Below are 21,773 nucleotides of genomic sequence, written 5' to 3'. Positions count from 1 at the left end.
TCGTTCACACACATCATCAGCTGGTTGTAGACGCTGCAGAGATTGAGAACAAGTCAGAGGACAACATTAAACGGCTCACACTTGCTCTATAAGTTTGGATTTTAAGGATTTGGTCATTCTGTTGATGACCTTTCCAGTTGCATGAAGCTGTGAAAACATATCCCTGCTGGCCTGTTGTTTGCCTTTGGCTCTCAATCAATTCAACCCCACACAGCGTCTTTGATTTTGGGCAGCTTCAGAAGACGAAAACTGAGATGTATTAAATCCTCTGAGACAAATCATGGAGCGATGGAGACTCCCAGCTCATTATGGATGTAACAGTCCCCCACCGATGTTGAGGAGGCAGCTTACATTTCACTTTGTCTCGTCTAATGGGCGAGTAATCGACCACAGTCTCACTGCAGCAGCATAAATTTTGCAAGCAGTTCTCACCAAGAGATTTTAAGGGTGGAAAACACGAAACAGATTCAATTCGAGCCTTGCAGCTGGAAGCCTGATCAACAAGCTTGGCTCTTCGTGATGACGGATGCTCCGCCCTCGCACGCCATTTGAGCTCTATGGGAGTACAGCCTCCAACCATGTTAGCAGTAAAATATGGATTATTACAGCCATAATTAAACCCCAACGTCGGCAGAACAGCAAGAATGAAACAGCTGCTGTCTGGGAATATGAGCCCGGGAGCACCAGTCTCGCACTTTTTTCATTAAATGATGACTAATTAGCTGAAACTTTGACCTGCGCCAAATGAAGCCAGGAAACGGCAAAGTACCTGACTTTCCCATGACTGGGGGTCATATATCTTGACTGAGAATGCCATAAAAAGAGTGTAATGTGCCTCTGTGGCGCAGCCTTCCAGAGTCTTCACCCTCTGGGCCGCATGTTGAGCTCAGGAGCGGCTCCGAGCCACACGTGCATCGCAGGGACCGAACACAACACAGGCTCACGGCTGCCAGGAGCCTTTTTACAAAGCAGCTGCATGTGTTTGCTGATCACACACAATTAATCATGTCAGTGTTGTAGTGTTGTCTAGTTTTGTATGATATTTGTATTTAGGGAAAGAACAGTACTTAAGCTAAATGATGAATAAATAAAAAATGTAATTTACCCATTTACTGAAGGCCATGTACACGTGTCCTCAAAGCCGCTTGTCTCCATGCTGTTGTTGAATGCCGACAGACAGATGTCAACATCACTGTGGAACATGTGCTGGTCACATGGCGGAGCAACTCTTTTGGCAGCCAATCCTGAAGAAAAGGAAACTCAGCATCAGAGACAGAGTCAGAGTCGGTCCGAGACGTTGATCGTCTGATGTGTGATGGATAAACATCAAATGAGCAAAGCAATCAAACTCAAAAAAATGACAGAACTCACTTTAGTTAGAAATTATATCGGCGTTCATGTTTTGGTGGCAAATACTTTATAGAAAATAGTATATAAACAATTTAAATCATTCACATGTGTCATTGATATTATGTGTTATATAAGAATTAGTATAATGTGACTACATGGCTTTGTCCTTTAGAACAGTGTGGTTCTCTAACTGCCGTTCCCCCCGTAGTCCAGTTCCACATTTGATATTTTTTTGCCAGAGATGCTTTTGCCTGAATGGTGAACGGTACCTAAACTGTATTTATGTCGAGCTTTTAGTCTTATCGATCACTCAAAGCACAAATCCATACAGAGCTTCTTTGCAAAGCACGTTTTCAAGGGGTTCGAACCACCGGGACTTCCGTTCGGTGGACTGCTCACCTGTCCTTATGAAGCCAAGAGCCAGAAAACACACAGTCAACTCCATCTGTCAGAGAAAAACATGGTGAAGGACTTGTTCTACAATAAAGAAAATAAACAGACAAGTCTGGAACAAACCAGGGATCATTTCTATATGTAGAGTGCAATGTGTGTGTTTTCCCCAAATAACTATGTGAGGGATGGATTCTCTGCTTCCTCTGTAAACAACGTAATCTTGCAGAATATTTGTCATCTTAGTTTGGGAGTATATCTGTCATGTGGGCTCACTCTGTCCAGCTTGAGAATCCATGTTCTCTGAGTCCTCCTCCACACTGGAGAGATCAAGCACTAGATAGAACATTGACTGAATAACCACATTACCAAGTGCATGTTTTATACACAGAGCAAACAAACCCATGTTCAGACTCATACTGCTTCTCCTTGAATGTAAAATATGATATTTCCATTTGACCATTTTTATCCCAAGCTGCATCTTGAAACAGTTTCCACTGCAAGTTCATCACCACGCTTAGAAAGACAATCAATATTTCAAACAATAACATTAAGTTCTGCATGAAACAGACGTGACGGCCATCTGCTTCCTGGACATTCCCACAAATTAATGCATTTATCTCGTGGCTGGAAAACAGATGAGATGAGAGATTGCCTCCCCTTACACACACACACACACACACAAACACACACACACACACACACACACACACACACACACACACACACACACACACACACACACACACACACACACACACACACACACACACACACACACACACACACGTTTTCCACATTATCTAAACTAGTCAAAACCATGAGATATTGAACTCAATACATTTATCAATAGTCTAATACAGATATTGAATGTTAAAAGTGACAGAGAGGAAAATGCTCTGCGTGGACATACCTGAGATTTTTCCCGCTGCTGTTATTATTTTCCCTTTTAGATCCCCGGTTGAAGCCGTGAATGGAAGCAGCCAACTAGCATGTTCACAAAGAGCTTCTGCGGTTATCTCATCCACTTTCCCCATTGGTGCAACCCGGAGATAATTGGATCGTGCAACAGACAGCCTGCTTCCTTTCCCAGACCGATGATGGCGGTTCCCATGCTACACTCAGACATGTTCCACACACAGTCCCCCCGAGGGACACTGGAACTGAGAGGCCTCAATGTCAACATGCGCGTATGCTGGTATCTCAAATACATCAGTGTTTTGTTAATATTCTCGTTCAGGGTCAGGACTGTGTTCTGCCATCCGAGCGGAAGGTGGAGAAATACCTTCAACAGGTTGCCAGGCTGTTTTTTTCTTATTTACAAAACCAGAACACAGAAAACACACAAACAGAAAACGTCTACAACCAAAAGGCACTTTTTGGGTCAACTTGCATTTCAGGGAATCATTTTTTAATTACTTAATTTCCTGAAGGCCAAGGTTTACAACTTAATCCACTGAAAAATAAAAATAAAACTCTGTTGCTTTGAAATTCATAATCGTGAAAACATACATTTGCCATGAAGCTAATAGACGCTGAGATTCACTTGTGTACAAGATGGAATCAAAATCACCTAATCAGTATTGATCAATGCACCCTCATAAAGCTTCACTAATTCATACTTTGGCTGCTTGGGGTCAGCAGAACAAGCTGGAAACAAAAACACTGACATATTATCAAATTAAAAAGTTGTTTATTTAACCCATGTGTTAGCAATCTCTTGGCTTTTTAAACATTCAGCAGATGCAGCTCAGCATCAACAATCACAAGTCGTGTTTCTGTATAACTCGTATTCACTCTTCCCTTAGCTCGGTTTTGTTCTCTAACAACTCCTGAGAGAAACGTCTCCCTTTGTTGCTGGGCAGGATGCTAACAATGATTTAATTTAAAGTTGTATTAGTACTTTAAGCTTCTTTGATTTTTTTATCTTAGCACCAACAACACCACTGGCGTTACCATGGTTTCATGTGTTTGTTATTTGTGTCAGGATATTGAAAATACTACTGAAGCTGCTGAATCTTTCAAGTTTATGCAAACATACATACAAAAGCTCTGGAGAACAATTTGCTCTGAGGTTTTACAGAATGTATTGTAACATCACATTTTCAAACCTTTTCCTTTCACAATCACATAAAGTCATTTTTTGAACGAGTCCTGCTCGTTACAAATCGCAGAATCCTCCCGAATGTAGCCTCTCGTTTCACTTCCTCCATATGGATGTATTTCCTGTGGAAAATGTAACCGCCACTCTGTGGTTTTGCATCTGTCCCGACTAATGACTCTTTGAAAGACGGATGTTTCAGGAGCACAGTTAAAACGTACAGTCGGTGTCCTGAATGTGCTCAGCGAGTCTGCAGTCAGATTCCTTTGAGAAATGTACACTGTAAAAGGTAATACTGCTTTGTTACCTCACATTAGCTCTTTACTCATGTTATGTCTGTACAAGGTTCTGTAATTTACTAATCTAGTTAGTTGCTATGACGACAGACAATAAGGCCCAGTATGGATACGATATGATCATCCAGAGACTAAGACTTAATTAATAAATATATATATATATATATATATATATATATATATATATATATATATATATATATATATATATATATATATATATATATATATTGATTTAACTGGGATAGCACACAAACATTAGAATAGAGATTTAAAATATACTGTCACGGTAAATAAAAGACCTAAGGGGTGTATCTTAACTGTAGACTGTAAATAAAGATGGACACATTTTCTCCACTTCCTGGTTTTCTACAGAAATGTAGGGCAGAGTCTGGGAATCTTACATATCTTAAAATAAATAGATAAAAATGCATCTTTCAAAATAATTGACCACATTCATCTATTTGATTCAATTAAATGTGTATGAATCCCGAAACAAACAACAGAGAAGAGACACACTACAAATAGGGGCCTTCATAATTAAATATTTCAAGTAAACTTACAATGTTACACTTCATTTCATGCCAGTAATTATTTACTGACATAAAAGGCTTTTTTAAACTCTGTTTTCTAGACGAGGGGACTTCAGTTCATTTGTCAGACACTAATCTCCTGAATCTGAACCTTAGAATTCCGTCAGTTCAGTCGTTACAAAAACAACCATTCAGAAGCTTTTCTTTTTCCCCCATCGGTCCTGTACAGCAGGCGGTTCTCTGTTCTGTCCAGAGACCAAATGGCAGAATCAGGCAAAGTGAGGATTGATGGCCCTGACAGACATTACTTCATGGTCTCAGACTACAGTTGCATTCAACCACGTTGTACCTGCCAAAGTAACTCTGCAATTTAGGTATATTTCTTAGAAAATGTTACTGTTGTGGATGTGGAAAGAATGTTTAAATAATTAAAAACAGAAAGGTGAACTGAACAAGTCAAAGGTCAAGGTCAGCCTGACATCACAACATAGCTCCACAGGGTCTAAGTCAACACTCACTTGTTTCGGAGCTGCGGTTCATCCAGGCCATAATAACTTCGGTTCTCCAAGTCGGTGACACAATTATGTTGACGACCCACCACTCGAAAAAAACATAATTAGGCTGCATAGAAAAGCAGAGTAATTTGTTCCTGCTGTTCCTCCAGAGCCCGGTTGGGCCACATCACTGACACTCGGCACTGACTTTAATATTCCGAAGGAAAGATCTGGTTTTTCTATAGATCTGCTTCGAGTTAAGCCTGTGATGCCGAGTCAGTTGTAATTGTGTTTGTCATATAAGCTCAGCGCTGAAATGAACTTAAATGCAATCCATCTTCTATCAATAAAAAATTGGATGCTTGTGGGTGTGATGATAAATCTAGTGCAGAAAATAGCTTGTTGCAACTCCACTGCATATCTGCATTAAAATGTTTTTTATCTGAAACACACAAATAAACCAAAACCACAATCAATCGTCCCGGGAGACTCCAGCTGTGGACTCTGTTGTTTGTCAGTCAGCAGGTAACATGGGAGCAGATAGGACCCTGTCAGTGGCATCAGAATGTTTACCCACTGACATCCAGGTTCTGATGCTTCAAGCTGTCTCCTTCCAAGGGTCATTTTGGATTTCACTGGTCAACAAACAGAGCTGTTGTTAGAATGGTGATATATGTCACATACGGGCTGCTGTTTACATACTTGGCCTTGCCCGGGATCTTACTCGGGGATTTAGCTTTCCGATGTCCGAGTTGCACCGCGGAGCGCTTGGCGGCGTGCCCCAAAGTCACGGCGCTATGTGCAGAAATAGTGAGGGAGCCCGGCTGTGGCTGCTGTCCAATGTGTGCCAGAGTGGAGGGGGAGCTGTGCGGGGTCTACACGACGCGGTGCTCCAGTGGCCTGAGGTGCTACCCGAGCTCAGGGGCCGACTTACCTTTGCAGCAGCTCATCCAGGGTTTAGGTCGATGTGGACAGAAGGTGGAATTAGATGTCACACCATGTCTGAACCACCAGGAAGCAACAAATGGTAAGTTCTCTTCCTTCGTGTTGTATATTCATCCAATTCTGCATCAGCTCTACTAAGTGTCTTTTAGTTCACTGTTTAGGCCTCATGACCCACAAGGTCTGACACGTGTTGTGTGCGTTACCTGCCCAGCACCTGAAGTTAGCGTCCAGGTGAAGTCAGTGTAGCATTTGACAACTGTAGAGCCAGATGTTTCCCTCAGGAGTTGGTGGAGATCAAAACGGAGCTAGAAGGACAGTGCAAAAATGGGACTAACAAATTGCTAACATGTTTGCAACAGCAACATTATAAGTCACATGATCGGCTTTCAGAATCTTGTCCCCGCCCATAAGGGGTGTTCAGCTGCAACATGACACTTCACCACTAGATGTCACTACATTCTACACACTGCAGCTTTAAGTCTTTGTATTGATTTTAATGTTTCTTTCTTCCCCCACCTAAAATAAACCAAATGGAACTCATATGGTTTCCATAAATAAAACACTCTCACTCACTGTCAGGGTCAAAGTACGTTTAGGCCTTTATCGTTAATATAACCCAAAAAAATAACGTAAAGTGATGTCAAACCTGTTATGACTTCGTCTTCACTCTTTCAGTTACAATGCAAGTCTGTAACTGTTGATGAAAGGATGAACATCAAAGTGTGTTTGAGGTCATGATATTGTGTTACTCTTTAAAAGTGTGTGATGTTAGACTGCAGTACTGAATATGTGGAAGCCTCTTTAATAGATTGTACGACTGGTCCTCTGCCAGGTGCTTTTATTCTGTAATTTAACACAGACAAGCCAGTTTTGACCCGTCATCATATTTGGTTATGACGGTCAATCAATAACCTTAGAATAAGGGAGTTACACAGAAAGCTTCCCACTGAGTCTAAACAATATTTCTCACTGCAGGACTCTTTTTATGTCTTCTACATCAAACGCATTCATTCACAACAAGGACTCAACAGAAATGACCCAGAAATCCTGCAGGGGACATAGACCTGTTTCTGCTTCGCTCTCCCACGTTATAGTTATATTAGGGTGAAAAGGTCTCTATTGATTCCCTGAAAATGAATGTTGACATATGCGATGTGTTTGGCAGGCGGGGGGAGGCCCACATCTGTCGGCGCAAACAAGTAGTATCCTTACAATGAACCCGTAGCATGTTTGTGACCCACGTATCCTCAGAGCTCTGCTATTGGGGGGGCCAATAGGAGGATTAATGGCACAATAGATAAAATAACTTACAAGCAGTGTATGGAAGATGAACTCCACAACAGATTCTCCTCAGAAAGGTGTTGGGGAAAAGCTGCAGGTGACCATGGCAACCTGATTTCTTCTCCTTTCCTCCATAAGGAATGTGCTTGAAATATTTTCTGACTTGAAAAAGAGCAGAGGTCATTTTTGTCCCCCCCCCACGAATCTTCATTTAGTTTAAGTAACCACAGACTTCGAGGGTTTTGGTGGGAGAGGCTTGTAACAACAGACCTGATTCCATCCTCAGTATATTAAGCTAAGCCCGATGGACCCGTCTGTGCTCTCCGCTCAGATTTACCGTCTCTGGTGTTCAAACCAGTTCGAGCACATGAAGAAAAAGCTGAAAGTGAGTGTCAGTCGAAAGTGCGGTTTGCCCTCAGTTCGCTGTGTTGTGCTTGGCTTTTCGAGCATGAGTAACTGCTGGCCGTCAGATGTCAACATCTGCCTCCTTTGTACCTATTAAAATGCACATTTTGACTTTCATTTTCTGGAGTTCTGTTGTGGTTATTCGGTGTGATGCCGAGTTCAGATGGAAAGATCCTCACTAAACTGAAGTAAACAACACTGAAGCCTGAGAAAACAGTGCAGGGTTCACATAAACCACCGCAGCTCGCACACATCACATCGTCTTTCACATTTTGACATCGTTTTGTGCTTCTACACTGCTGATCTCATAGACGTAGCATTTACCACCTCCGCTCCCGCTCCACCTCCCGTGCTTTTACCAATTTCCACATGGCAAATGTGACAGAGAACGGCAACGCTGATGTTTGAAATCCATGGCTTTGGTTCTTCCAATCTGAACATGTGGCACATCATCTGCAGTGTTTCCAGTTCAGCTATTTTTGTAATGGGAGTGGACTCTCAGTCATGGTTCAGGGAGGTTTCAGCCTGGTGACAAGTGTGAGCCGAAATCCCCCAAATAATCTAAATGTTTCTCTTCCTTCAAGTCCTGGACAAAGAGGATGAACTGAAAATGAACCTCTCATGAGATCAGTGGTGTGGAGCATCTGTCAGTGACATGGATGTGTCATTAATCAACATATGTATTAGCCATGAACAGTTCATCAGTCACTCTGGGTCCATACTGTAGCTGTGGCTCAGGGGGTAGAGCGGGTTGTCCTCTTACCAGAGGTTTGGCGGTTAGATCCCAGTCTTCCCCCATTCCGCTTGCCTTAGTGTCCTTGGGCAAGATACTGAACCCCAAATTGCCTGTCTCTGTCCGTCTATCAGTAAGTGTGAATGTCATCGGGTGTCTTTAAATCTACCACTTGAAAAGTAAGCAAAAAATATGTTTGTATTAACAAATACGTTATTATCCATTTACATATTTGGGGTAGAGGCACTGTTAGTGAGAGAGGGGAAATAGAAATTGCACTTGTAATGGTTTGAATATCAGGGACTCTGATCCATGTCTGTCTCAGGGATCTCCACTGGATATGACTTCCCTCACTTCTTCTTTTAAATGTTTTAAATTATATCCAAGTAAACTACACAACTGCCAGAAGAAGCTGAAACAAAACCTCAGACGGGAGAGAGCAGTAATAAACTTGTTTAAAAATGTATTCCCTGAAAGTGTTAATGTGTGAGTGAGTTAAAAAACCTAGAAGCCAGATTTAAGGTAAAAATCTCCAGCTCAGTACTTCTAGTCTCAAATGATTATTATTTATGATGTTGACCATGTAATGTTGCCATGGAATCCAGACCTGGAAGCTGTTTGACAGTGACTTTGGCGAGTTGACACGTTAAAAGTGCAGAGTCCAAAACCAATCTGGCATTTTATCCAAATGTGTCACGGGTCTCCGAGAAGGCAGCCAAGAGGCAGGAGGAAAAGTCAAGAGTCTGAACTTGTGCTTCTACAGGGCGACAAAAAAACCCAAGCAAGCAGGGAAACAAAGGTCAAAGGGCAGAGCTGAGGCAAAATCCAGAAGACACAGGCGAGGTCACGATCGTGATCGAAACGTTCAGTATACTGGAGAGGTAATGAGGGAATGGGAAACGTCAGCAGGTGAGTGGGGAGTGGTGCAGTCTGAAGTGACAGCAGATTTCAAACAACTGGAATGATTTAAAGTTTGGATAAAGTACAGAAGTACGACTGGTCTTTCGGGGAATTCCATACAAATCCAGTTGCCTATATTCAGAACCGATAGAGGAGGTAGTCTGCCCCTTGTGTGGAGGGTGTGGAGGTCTGGTGGTGGACTAGGTGGTATTAATCTGTCCACCTCTGACCTCTCCTCCTAAAGGTCTGACTGCCTGTAGCCACTCTCTGAGCTCAGTGCTGGCTCCGGGCTCTCGTCGTGCCCTGGGCCCGTTCTGGCTGCTGGATGCTCTGCTATCTGTGGAGCATGAGCGCTCTCTTGTGGGGTCCGTTGGTTGTCTTGGTGAAGCAGCTCTCTCACTTGTCTGTAGGGATGTGGCCACTGAAATACAAATGTTCTTCCTTCCTGCTCTCAGCTAACTTCTTGTTGTCCTGTCCACACTTCACTTCCTGTGACGCTCGATGCTGTTACGGCCACAGAGTGACTTTAGTATGTTGTCCTGCTGGTCTCGTCATCCTGCTGGATGCTCATATTGTGCTTCCTGACTCTGGGTTAGACGGCTGCTCAAGGACAAACCAACAGCAGCTCAGGTATAGATCCACATCATGACTGGAGACTTGGCCTGTCCAGAACTTATGATTTACATTGAAACAGTATTCATCTTTTGCCTATTAGCATGCAGGCTCTTAATTAGTCATTATAAAGCAGCTAATTATAACGTTTTCTGCATAATCAGATTCTACATCTACTGAAAAAGTTACATGAATTACAATGTGAATACTCTTTGGTTAGTTTGGGCCTTACAAGGTTGTAGCACAAGAAGAAAAGCCATTCATCCTTAATACATATTGTCTATTCTTAAGTAACATACCATAACTCTCCCCTCTATAATCCTTTATGTACTTCTGTACATGCCCCTGTCTGTCACCTTTCCACCTGATGTCCATGGTCCAACTGTTTCTGTTGCCCTGCAGCTCATCCTCCACTGAGACGTCCTCTTCCTCCTTTATTCACCGACTGAAGTCGTTAATTACTTTATGTAGATGTGAGTGCACATAGTATGTGGGCAGTGCACTTCCACAGGAAATGGTGAAGCTATTAGAGGTCACTCGGGGGGGGGGGGACTGCATGCTGGCGCCTGTAGTCCTGCCGAGGTGTAAATAGGAAGCCCAACAGTTTGTGTTGAAAAGTCACATGATTTATGATATGATAACAATTTACTGTCAGAACAGATACATGAGTAAAGAATGGCTGAAGTACATTTACTCAATTACTCTGTACAATTCTGAGGCACTGACTCAACACATTAGTTTTAAAAGTTCAGATTACGATTTACAAAAAATGGAAATGTATATATAATTACATATATATATATATATATATATATATATATATATTCATTTATGGAGAAATAAAACTCATATAGATTTTGTAAAAGTTCGTCACCTTGACTTTAGAGTAAACTTACTGTCTCTCAAGTCTGACGAACGCTGTAGTGGTGCCACTTGGCAACAGTTGTCCCTTTAAACTACAAAGGCAACTTCATTTTGTTCACAGACACACACACACACACACAGACACACACACACACGGCCACATGGAAGCATAGAAACATGAAGAGTTGAAAGAAATCGCTAACAGTGAAAAAGGTTTGAGGGGAATCTCTGGCTAAAATCTGCATTATTCAATTTCTGTGTGTACAGTTGCCAGCAGCGCGGCGTTTGAAGTGGTCGAGCCTTGTGAGAGGAACCCTTTGCACTGACAATGGCTTGAAGTACTCCGAGGCCACTTTCCTCGGCCACGGGGGCTCGGTGAATTGTTTGAGGCCCGGCTCCAGCGTATAAGATAACAGGGCAAATACATTAATGCTACGCAACTGTGGAAAGACATTACTCATGCCGGCGCTGTGAGAGAACTGTGAAAGCATTGCTCAAAAGGCAACACTTAGCGCCAGCGCTCCCAGCAGCTCGAGACAGGTAGTTTCTATGGTGCTGAAGAGAGAATCAACAACACACTATGTGGATGACAGCTGTTGGCTTAAGACGTGTTTTCTCTTCTCCGTGAAACATGCTGTCATGAGTTGTTCTAGGTGTCTATAGAAAACAAGGTCTTAAAGACAACTATAGAAAAACCTTTACAATCCGTCTATATTTACATCGCGGTTAGCTTGACAACAATACAGCGCTTTCTGTTGCCTCATCATACAAACAGGTTTTAATCCGATATACAACCAGGATAAAATGAAAAGCTCTCAAACTGTCTCTTGTATCAGACTATATGGGAGATTCTATCACTGTTTATGGACGAGTGAACATCTTAACACAACTTAACCATAATTCTAGGCTTGCAGGCTCAAACAGAGTTTGGACTTTATGACTTTTAACCATAGCTGACAATCTGTAGTGATTATAGTCAATTTGCTTAAATCCTCAGGTCTTAAACAAGGTATCAACAAGGATGTTATGATTTTCTGTCAGCTTGAAATCTGCCTTGACGATCAGACTGTCCAGTGTTTTCTTCCCACAGAGAAATATCTCATCAAACACTTAATCAAGCACAATGTCTCCTACTAAACCTGGATATCACCTGAATAAACCAGTTTATATATCTACACCTGCTTTTATTTGTAAAATTATTAGAATAATTCTTCTGGTTGGAGGACAGCTCTCACTCTTACCCCCTGAGCCACAGCCGCCCCAGGATGGCTTCGACTGTGGTGTCTTCACTGTGACTTTGCTGCCGGCAACATTAAGTCATTTCTACATGTGCAAACATCTTTGTGGCCACATTTCTTGAAACAATCCGAAACTGCACTGAAAAAACGAAAAACATTTTCCTAACTCACCAGCAAAGTCGCCACAATAAGGGCTAAAGGCTTAACGTGACCTGTACGACAGTTTTTGTGTTAAACTACAATTACTTAGTTTAACATTTTAACACCGGGCAGAATGTGCACTGAAGTCTACGTGCACAGACGCGCGAGAACATGCACAGAATCATTTCAGTTGGTGCCACAGTGTGTGTAAACGCAGCTCTGGACACATTGTGACATCACAGACTCGAGCACAGAACACACACAGAAACCTACAGAGGAATCAGTGGCTAAAAATATATTGAAAATAAAAAGCAACTGTTAAAAGCAATTACATTATTGAAAGTTGAACATATTGACGTATTGACCTCTAGATGTCAACAAGTCTGCACCAGGTAAAAAAAGGACAGTTTGATTGGGTCTAAAATGTCTTTCTCTTAAAGTTTGAAGAGAATTTTGAAGGATGTTTCATGAACACGATTATAACACGGACGATTTTTAAGGACAAGTAATTTCTACCAGTGCAGACGTTTCTAAATTGTGGATATTTAAACTGTACTGAAAACAAATGACATTTTCTCAACTCACTGGCAAAGACAGTTTTTTTGTTGAAGCTTAAACACGTGGCAGAATGTGAACTGAAACTCGTGTGCACAGGTGAACAGCAACACGCACAGAAGTGTCAGAGTCATAGTTTGTGTACGCAGCTCTGGAGATTTGCTGGGGGGGGGCCTTTCTCTCTCGGGAATGATTTACATCCCCAGGTTTTGACAGTGCTAATTACACACACACACACACACACACACACACACACACACACACACACACACCCTAGGTTATTTCCCCACCCCCACAAAAAAAAAAAACTTTACTCAGCAAGAAAAATCTTCATCTGACACGTTTCATCATGAGTCTGGAACTGAGTAAAGCCCTGGAACTTGTTCTTTGAAGCAAGTTTAACTTCACCCAGGATATTATTGTTTTATAACTTTGGTGCTTTCTGATAACCTGAAGCACGAAGCTGGAAATCAACTGTCTCTGTCAACCCTGGGGTTTCCTTCCAACCTATGAGTGCATTATCATCATTAATTATAAAAGACATTGTTAGAAGCACAAATTAATCACTAAGGTTTATTTCAAGTAAAGAAATAGAAATCAAGCGGATTCAACAATCAGTGTAATCATGGGGGGGGGGTGTTGATCAGCATCAGTGGTGTGTGACAGTGTGTTGACTGATGTACGATGCGTTGTTGTGGTGCGGAAATGAAGTAGCAAAAACAAACAGTGCAGGCAGCAGTGGTCGCGTGGTGAGAGAGGGAGAGAGAGACTCTGACAACTGAAGGATCTGCTTTTATAACCAGCAACACTGGCCAGGTGCTCCCAGTTAGAATGATTCCCATTTGCTCCTCCCAGTCAAGGTCCTGAAAGAGACAAACTGTTATGAAACACATGGGGATGGGCGGTACTTATGATACATGTATTCAAAATACGTACTTGAAATACAAATCAGTATTTTGTAATTTGTATTTGATAGGTTTGCTGAGAATGGAAGGGTTCAGCATGAGTTGCCATGGTGATTTACAAGTGCTCCAGCTTTCAAGGTCTGTGTTTGAGCCTCAGAGTTCAACCTCAAGTAACCTCAACAACCACAGTTCCTGCTTTCGTAGTGTTGGCCCCAGGATCAGGACTTGTAACAACTAAGATCAGCCTGTTTAATGTGAATCCTGTGTCACAATTACAATCCTCCGTGACCTTCTGAGTCCACGTGCATCGTGCTCTGCCTGCTTCTGCTCTGAATGAACCTGTTGGCCTGTTGTCTGTGTCTCTTCCCTCCGCACCACATGCTGCTGAACAAGTGGCTGGATCTCATAATGTTATAAACCTAAATGATCTGGATGTAGAAGAGGTCTCAGCAGGTCTGTTCACACAGTCACTACGGTAATTACAGCCATTGCAACGCCTGACTGTCCAGTGTGATATGAGGTATGAGGGACACAGGATGCCTTGAGGACACAGTGTGTCTTTGTCTTCTAATTCCAGGATTAAAATGGCTTATAAAAGGAAAAGGCCTGTTATTAGAAAAATATTTTACTTTTAATAGCAAGCTTGTGATTAAAGAATAGGTAAATGTAGAGAATGTGTCTGTGTGGGTGTGTGTGTGGGTGTGTGGGTGTCTGTGTGTGTGGGTGTGTGTGGGTGTGGGTGGGTGTGTGTGTGGGTGTGGGTGTGTAAAACATCTGCCAATTAAATACATACCTAGAAGCAGGATACAGATTACTGTCATGCTCAGAAAACAGACTCTGAAGGAGGATTTCCAAGAACCTGCAATTATCGAATGTCACACAGGGATTAAAAGCAGAAACGCTGACATAGCTTTGAAAAGCTTCGGACCCGGTCTGTTTCCACGGAGGCAGATGTTTTCGTACGCCTGACTTTTATTTGTGTGTTTATTCGTTGCAGAGGTGCACGGGACTGAGAACCCACTCACCAAGAGACCCGCCATAGACGCCTGGTACTGGCAGGAGTCGGCCAGGAAGCAGCACTTGAACGAGCGCAAATCCAAGATGAGGATAAACCAGCTGGAGGACCCGCGGCCCCCGAGAGTGTCTCAGGTCAGGACTCAGGCCTTCAGACCTCTATGAGGGACACTGCAGGGAATAATCTTCTCACAAATTACACATCAGATATCGTAGGCACTGAAAGGTTTCGTGGAATATGATGTTGCATGAACTTTTGGCCCCAGTTTTACAGTACATGGCAAAGTGCAGTAAAACCCTCAGTTCCTCCTACTTGCTGTGTGAGCAGCGGTGGTGCAACACTGCCCTCCTCTGGGCACCTTTCCATTCAGACAAACATGTTCATGTGCACAGATACGCACTTCTCATCATTTCTTATCACTTCTTATGGCCTTGAATTCATCCTTGGAGACTTAATCTTACCTTACTGATGCCCACTATTCACCCAACTCCACGACTTTACCCTGATTTTAGCAAAAGCCAAGGTTAACAGAACACATTTGTGCAACTGTTGTGTTTAATGTAATTGTTGCATCCAATTGTTGAGCAGAATCCTGTCAGTAATTCAAGAATTGATGAAAATACACTGAAATCAGATCATTTGGCAATAAAAGTCAGAATCTGAAATACTAACCACACACACACACACACACACACACACACACAGACACACACATATATAATACTTCTGAGAATTTATTGACATCTTTCTAATTATGTCGACCTCTGGGAGGACAAGCCGCATTCAGCTGGAGTCTTAGCTTGAGTAGCTGCACATAATGAGCATCCTCATAATGAGAAGTGTTGTTGTTTTGCGCGCTCCACAATGGAATGTGTGTTGGCAGTTCGGTACAATCTATACAGTAGATTCCAGCCCCATTCTCTCACATTCACCCAAACAATTTCACAGTCTCAAAGGCAGCGTCGCAAAAAATAATAACAGTTCCTGGAACCTCCTTAATGGGTCGGCGTAGAAACACAGATATTCTTTCTGTTTCATGCAAATGAGCTTGGACGCGCAGGGCCGCGCCGAGGAGGCCCACGTACGTCTCAACGTGGACAAACAATGATATGCATTTGCTCATTTTCTCCCTCACTTAACTCCCTCGGTTTGCAGCAAAACAAACCCAAACAAAACAAGGAGAAATCATAAGCCGTCGAGTACAAAACAATAGTAAAGATCATTAGAAGCAACAAAAGAGAGAATGCAGTGGAAGGAGTTGTGCAGCTGGGCAGGCGGAGGGGGGGTTCAGACAGCTGGTGTCAAGCATGGATGCACCTCGTTGTGGGTGGCCATGTGAGGTCAAACACTGTCGAGCGCATACCTCGCTGTCAGAGCCGGGGTCGTGTCACTTTTGCAACACGAATACCTTTAATACGTACAGATTGTTTTTCAGATAAAGCCTCTTTTTGCTTTACGTCGATGTTTTCATGCAAACACGCCGTCTCGTCGGAAGTTGAACCATCGCACCCTTTTTTTTAAACTTAACTCTGACACTAAAGTATGATCTGTGTAATCAAGCAACAAAAAAACAAATCTCTGTTCATGGACAACAGGCTCTGCAGACATAACGTTTTCATTGTAGTAGAAGTGTCATTAAAGTAGAAAACAGTAAATGTTCCATATTCAAGATGTCAAACATTAATATAACAGCCAAAAACTGTTTTATGTTACGACAAAGTGAATTTACTTTTATTTTTTAGGTCACTCTAACTTTTTAGGTCACTGCAACTTCAATTTTTGAAACAATGGTATTGTTAAGCCCATTTTGTAACTTCTATATTAAAATGTATTTTGTTTGTTGTACTTTTCTGTGCTTTTAATTTGCTTCCTTTAGTAAATTAAGACTTGACTCCTTTTATCGTTTTGTCTTGGACAGCACTTTGTGTCTCTGTTTGAGAAGAAGTGATGTCACCAGACCTCTGTGGCCTGTTCCATCATCTCAGCCAAGCAGCTTCTTGTACTATTGAACCATGCAGATAAATATTTTCACACAGTATTTGATTTATATCCTTAAACGCCTCAAACTGGATCCAGAGCCTTGCAGTTTTGTTTCTGAAAGTGCTGTTCTTGCAAAAAACAGATACCTCACATGTATTGGAGCCAGGAAGCAGATACTGAGGTGTGGATTGATGTGGGTCTTTATTATTAGAGACAGAGAGAAGCAAGGAGACAAAAACTGAGAGAGAGAGAGAGAGTGTAAGAGAGAGAGAGAGAGAGAGAGAGAGTGTAAGAGAGAGAGAGAGAGAGAGAGAGAGAGAGAGAGAGAGAGAGAGAGAGAGAGAGAGAGAGAGAGAGAGAGAGAGTCCCAGTGAGAAGGAGAGAATACTATTCATCCATATGTTCAGATGTCTGATAAGGTTTGTGGCAGACTGCGCCTCCTCCTGCTCCTCTTTCTCATCCTCAGCCAACTAATCATAAGACTGGACCCCTTTGATCCCACTGGCAGACTGGTGCACTGTGTGTGTGTGTGTGTGTGTGTGTGTGTGTGTGTGTGTGTGTATGTGTGTGTGTGTGTGTGTGTGTGTGTGTGTGGCCGTGCCCACCTGCTGAGTTACGCCGTATAGCCACTCATGTTCCACTCCACTCCTCACATCCATAATATCGGCTGAACTTGCCTCACTGCACCTCATAAAACAAGTTTGCTGTAAATGTGCATATTTGTGACATTTCAACAGGACACACAGAAGCATTTCATTCTGCCGTTCTTTTTTCTTAGCGTATTTCTTGCCTCCTCTTTATGACTTTTAGTTCTTTTCCCCTCTGACCGTGTTTGTGAATCTGCCTCTAGTGCCCTGTCGTCATCAGTGTGAAGAGTTGGCGTCCATTTGAATAACCGTCGCCTTCTCTGTCCCGTCCCCTCAGAGCGCCTGTCAGCAGGAGCTGGACATGGTCTTAGAGGAGATCTCCAAAATGACCTCTGAGGACAACAGAGGCCCACTGGAGGACCTGTACGGGCTCAAGTTTCCAAACTGCGACAGACATGGATTGTACAACCTCAAACAGGTGAGCCCCGGACCGTGCACTGGTCCCACCACACAAACCAGCTCTGTTTGTCGAGTCAGCTGTTTAGAGGGAGCGGCATCAGAGACAATAGACCCCAGTGAGTCCAAGGTAAACACAATTCGCCCCTGAAACAGAGAACCATTTAGTATTTAGTGTGTTAACCTAACATTGGGAAATACGCCATTAAATTAAAATATAATAAGTACGAAACTTTTCCTGAGCTGCAAGAGGAAGACTTAACAAATTGAAATAGAATCTGGGAAAATGTTTTTTGGACTGAAACGATGACTGGCTGAAACTGAAGTGTTTGGGAAGAACATGCGGCACATGGTGTGAAAAGGGCAACGCATACCGATGTGAAAACATCATCCCAGCAGCGAAGCAGGGTGGAGGGAGCATCGTGTGCTGGAGCTGCTTCTCTTGGTCTGAACAGCTCTGAGGGGGAAATGACTTCCAGAGTCTGTCAAGGTATCACACAGGATAACATCCGGGTGGCCTTCAGCCAGCTGAGGCTCAGTCGGACAGCGACTCTAAACACTGAAGTGATTCTACTACAGGATGACTTGAAAGTAAGAAAATCCTTTAGAGCCCGAACTCAGCATTGATACAGAATCTGTTGGACGACCTGGAGAGACGTCCTGAAAACGTCACTGTGCTGAAACCGTAGGAAGAATTCCCCCTGAAGGTTTGGGTCTGACCAGCAGCTATAGTGGAGGAGCTAAATTGAAGTTACTGTTGCCAGGGAAGACGAGACTGGGATACAACACACCACAGATTATAATTGTGTTGCTTGTTTGTCTATACTTGTGACTAAGATGAAGATCAGAAGACATTTCATGACCAATTCATGTATAAAAAAAAAAAGGTTATTCCCAGCACTTGTTGTGCAGATGTGCATCATGGAGACCTTCAGAACTTTTATTCCCGGTGTTTCCAGAGAAACCCTAAAGCAACACCGCGTAACTACTGAGCAAATACACAAAGCAAATGAGTAGAGAAAAAACAAAGCCTATCAATTTCTTAACCAGAGCTCTGACTACATTGTCCCACACTTACACCCCCAGCTTCCTGAAACAGAAATGCTGCTACCGTGACAAATCCACCAAACTCTGTTCAGAATTCCCCGATATCAGCGGTGGACCTTTTTGCAATATGGCAGCCAGAGCACATCTAATAATCTAGAAACATTTGGCTTCTGAACCTGAATGTTGCAGGCCACTGGAAACTTGTAATTCAGATCCAGCTCCGGATGATGGATGATCCGTATCACATCCTTTTGCAAAATGAATTTTTCATGTTTTTCACGAATCACACGGCAAAAAACTATTGGCTCCTCTCTGAGGGTGGGAACTTCCACATGTGTCACGGTGCTGGCCACACCCCTAGTCCGTGATGTCACAGCAGGTGTTTTCCATCCACTGTCCAAGACAAAGCACCTGCTGTGACATCACTCATTAGGATTTGGCCCCGGTCGCCCCCGTGGTCGACGGCTTCGTGGGCCCGTGGAGAGCGGCGCCGCGGAAACTCACTGGCGACTTACTGTTTCATGGTGAAGTGAAACAAGAGCCCACAGATGCTGGAGTGGTTGCAGATGTCATCAGGTTGTTCTGGTAGTTGTTGTGAGTAGAATTATTGTGACCAGTGACTTTTTGATGAAAAGGAAAAAAACGGTTTTGTTTTGCGAGCAGTAGCGTCGAGGATTATCGTTGCCTACACGTGTAACACATTTAAAGTTGGCCCCGGCTCCATGCGTCATGTTATTCCTCTTTCTTTTTCCTCTCTTGACCTCTCTCTGCGCTCGTCTCACCCACACTCTGACACACACTGTACATATCATTAGGTGCAGCTCTTCCTTGGATTTCCCCTCTGTTCTTTCAGTCTGAGTCACTCTCACACACACACACACTCTCACACACACACACATACATGTACACACACACACACACACACACACACACACAAGTACACACACACACTCTGAATTTTCTTGTATCGCCCTGGCAAAATCTTCCTGGCAAAATATGCACGGCCACCCCTCCCTCTTTTTCATAAACTTTCACACCCTCCTCATCATCATCATCCCTTGCAGCCTGGTCTTAGACACACACACACGCGCACGCATGCACACACACACACACACACACACACACACACAAATGTGTGAGAGATGTTGTCATCGAGAATGAGGCAACAAGCTTCTGAGCTCAAGGTTACAAGGCAATAAAACTGTTTGGCGTACATCATGGGAAGACTTTCGTTAAGCTAAGGAATGAGCCCAGCTTCCGACCGGGGGCTAGAGTCTGAACTCTGCTCATCCATAGAAATCAGACAGTGGAGGACAAACAAGGTCACATATCCAGCGTTTAGTCTTACGAGGATAGTAGAGCAGAAGAGAAGACTTGAAAAGGAGCCACAGTTTCTTAAAGCAGGGCTCTCAACCACTCGGCCAATTTTCATCACTGGTCACAAACAACAGCATTGTTTCGGACCGGAGTCCTCGGTTCCCAGGGAGGAACACTGTACCTCCTCAACACTCGGCTCCCTTTTGGAGTTGTCCCTCCTTGTCGCGCGGTAATTACTGTAACTGTCACTTTTTTTGTTCTTTTGCAGCGAAGGAAGAAAATGGAAAGTCTTTTCTTCGCCCCCGGCTCTTCGTTCTTTCCGCCGTCCCCTTCTCAGCCGCCCCGCGTGCGCAGCGTAAACTGTGTCCACTTCAATTACGACCTCATTTCTGAGTGGAGGGGGGCTCTGCGGGGGGGCCGGTCTACTGGCATGCCTCTGTGTGTGTTTGTGTGTGTGAATGTGTCTGTGTGAGTCTCTGTGATGGCATGTGTGTGGCTGTGGATGGGTTGTGGTTTGGGGGCATGAACTGAGGATGGGCTGTTATTGGGTGAGTGTTGTCCCACCCAAACCATGGCCCTCGCTCTCATCCAATGGCCCCCCGCCATCGGTAGCTACACACACACACACATCTTGAGCCACCATACGCCATGCTTCATTAGTGCACCCCCCTGCTTCCCACTGTGCATCCTTACCCCTCCCTCCTTTTTTCCAGTGTTTTCCAACTTGTCTAGTTTGTGTTTTTCTTCCCCTCTCCCCAGTGCAACATGTCCACCCACGGCCAGCGGGGTGAGTGCTGGTGTGTTAACCCTTTAACCGGGGTCCAGATACCGACGACGCCTAAAGTCAGAGGGGACCCCAACTGTTACCAGTTCCAGGAGGAGATCAGAGAAATGCCCACCGCAGCCACCTCCCACTTATAAACCATGTGACGATGTTTCCTTCAAAACTCTGTCAGGATCTTTGTTATTGCCAGCGTGGTTCTATCAACATGTAAATAAAGTGAAAAGACGCCAAACCAGCAGCACGTTTTGTCTCTCGGTGTTTTTTTTTTTTTATGACATTTCAATGTCACAGTGTTAATTTAACTAATATAAAAGTGTTCCCATGAACCCACACCTTCCTGTGTCACTCAAGATGAATTACACATTACAGTTATAACACTGGAAACTGCTGCGGGGCAATCACCATTATTTATCACTGCTTTGTGTGCTGACACTGGTGTGTGTGTTTGTGTGTGTGTGTGTGTGTTTGTTTATGTTGCCGGGGTTACTAATGAAGTGTTGACATGAGGAGGGAATAGGATGGGTTGGTGGGGGGGGGGCTGACATTGACAAATGTGACACTAAGTAGGTAAAGGTGTCTATGAATAAACCAACCAACTTTACACACACCCACAAATACACACACACAAACATACGCAATATGAATGTGTCATATTAACGTCAGCTTAACATTTTTTACTACGTATCCCGAGTGTCCGCAAGACTTAAAACACGATGAAAATTATGTAGTTTCGAGTTGAACATGACTGTCGGGGCCTGCGGACACTTGGATGACACCACACGAGCAGCATGGAGGCATGTTGTGTTTTTTTCTTTCTGTTGTTTTATTGCATCTGAAGAAGGAC

General features: G+C 43.4%; 1 protein-coding gene across 1 annotated transcript; it reads left to right on the top strand.

Moving 5' to 3' along the window:
• Positions 1 to 5,690: 5,690 nt before the first annotated feature.
• On the top strand, positions 5,691 to 21,173 carry LOC117754590 (insulin-like growth factor-binding protein 2-B). Its single transcript, XM_034573567.1, has 4 exons — positions 5,691 to 6,191; positions 14,741 to 14,892; positions 17,663 to 17,803; positions 20,905 to 21,173. Exons 1-4 carry the CDS (start codon positions 5,828 to 5,830, stop codon positions 21,064 to 21,066), a joined length of 819 nt encoding a protein of 272 aa, XP_034429458.1. The 5' UTR covers positions 5,691 to 5,827; the 3' UTR covers positions 21,067 to 21,173.
• Positions 21,174 to 21,773: the final 600 nt, after the last annotated feature.

The sequence above is a fragment of the Hippoglossus hippoglossus genome, chromosome 21 (assembly GCF_009819705.1).
Source record: "Hippoglossus hippoglossus isolate fHipHip1 chromosome 21, fHipHip1.pri, whole genome shotgun sequence".
NCBI classification, from domain to species: Eukaryota; Metazoa; Chordata; class Actinopteri; order Pleuronectiformes; family Pleuronectidae; genus Hippoglossus; species Hippoglossus hippoglossus.
Note: the sequence above shows the minus strand (reverse complement) of the source record. Positions and strands in the feature narration are given on the sequence as shown.

What these genes read in the sequence shown, in the direction of transcription:
- LOC117754590 (XM_034573567.1), top strand. Translation starts at nt 5,828, where the DNA reads ATGGTGATATATGTCACATACGGGCTGCTGTTTACATACTTGGCCTTG. An exon ending in GGCCCCCGAGAGTGTCTCAG is followed by an intron (nt 14,893 to 17,662) that starts GTCAGGACTCAG and finishes CCGTCCCCTCAG; the next exon opens with AGCGCCTGTCAGCAGGAGCT. An exon ending in GATTGTACAACCTCAAACAG is followed by an intron (nt 17,804 to 20,904) that starts GTGAGCCCCGGA and finishes CCCTCTCCCCAG; the next exon opens with TGCAACATGTCCACCCACGG.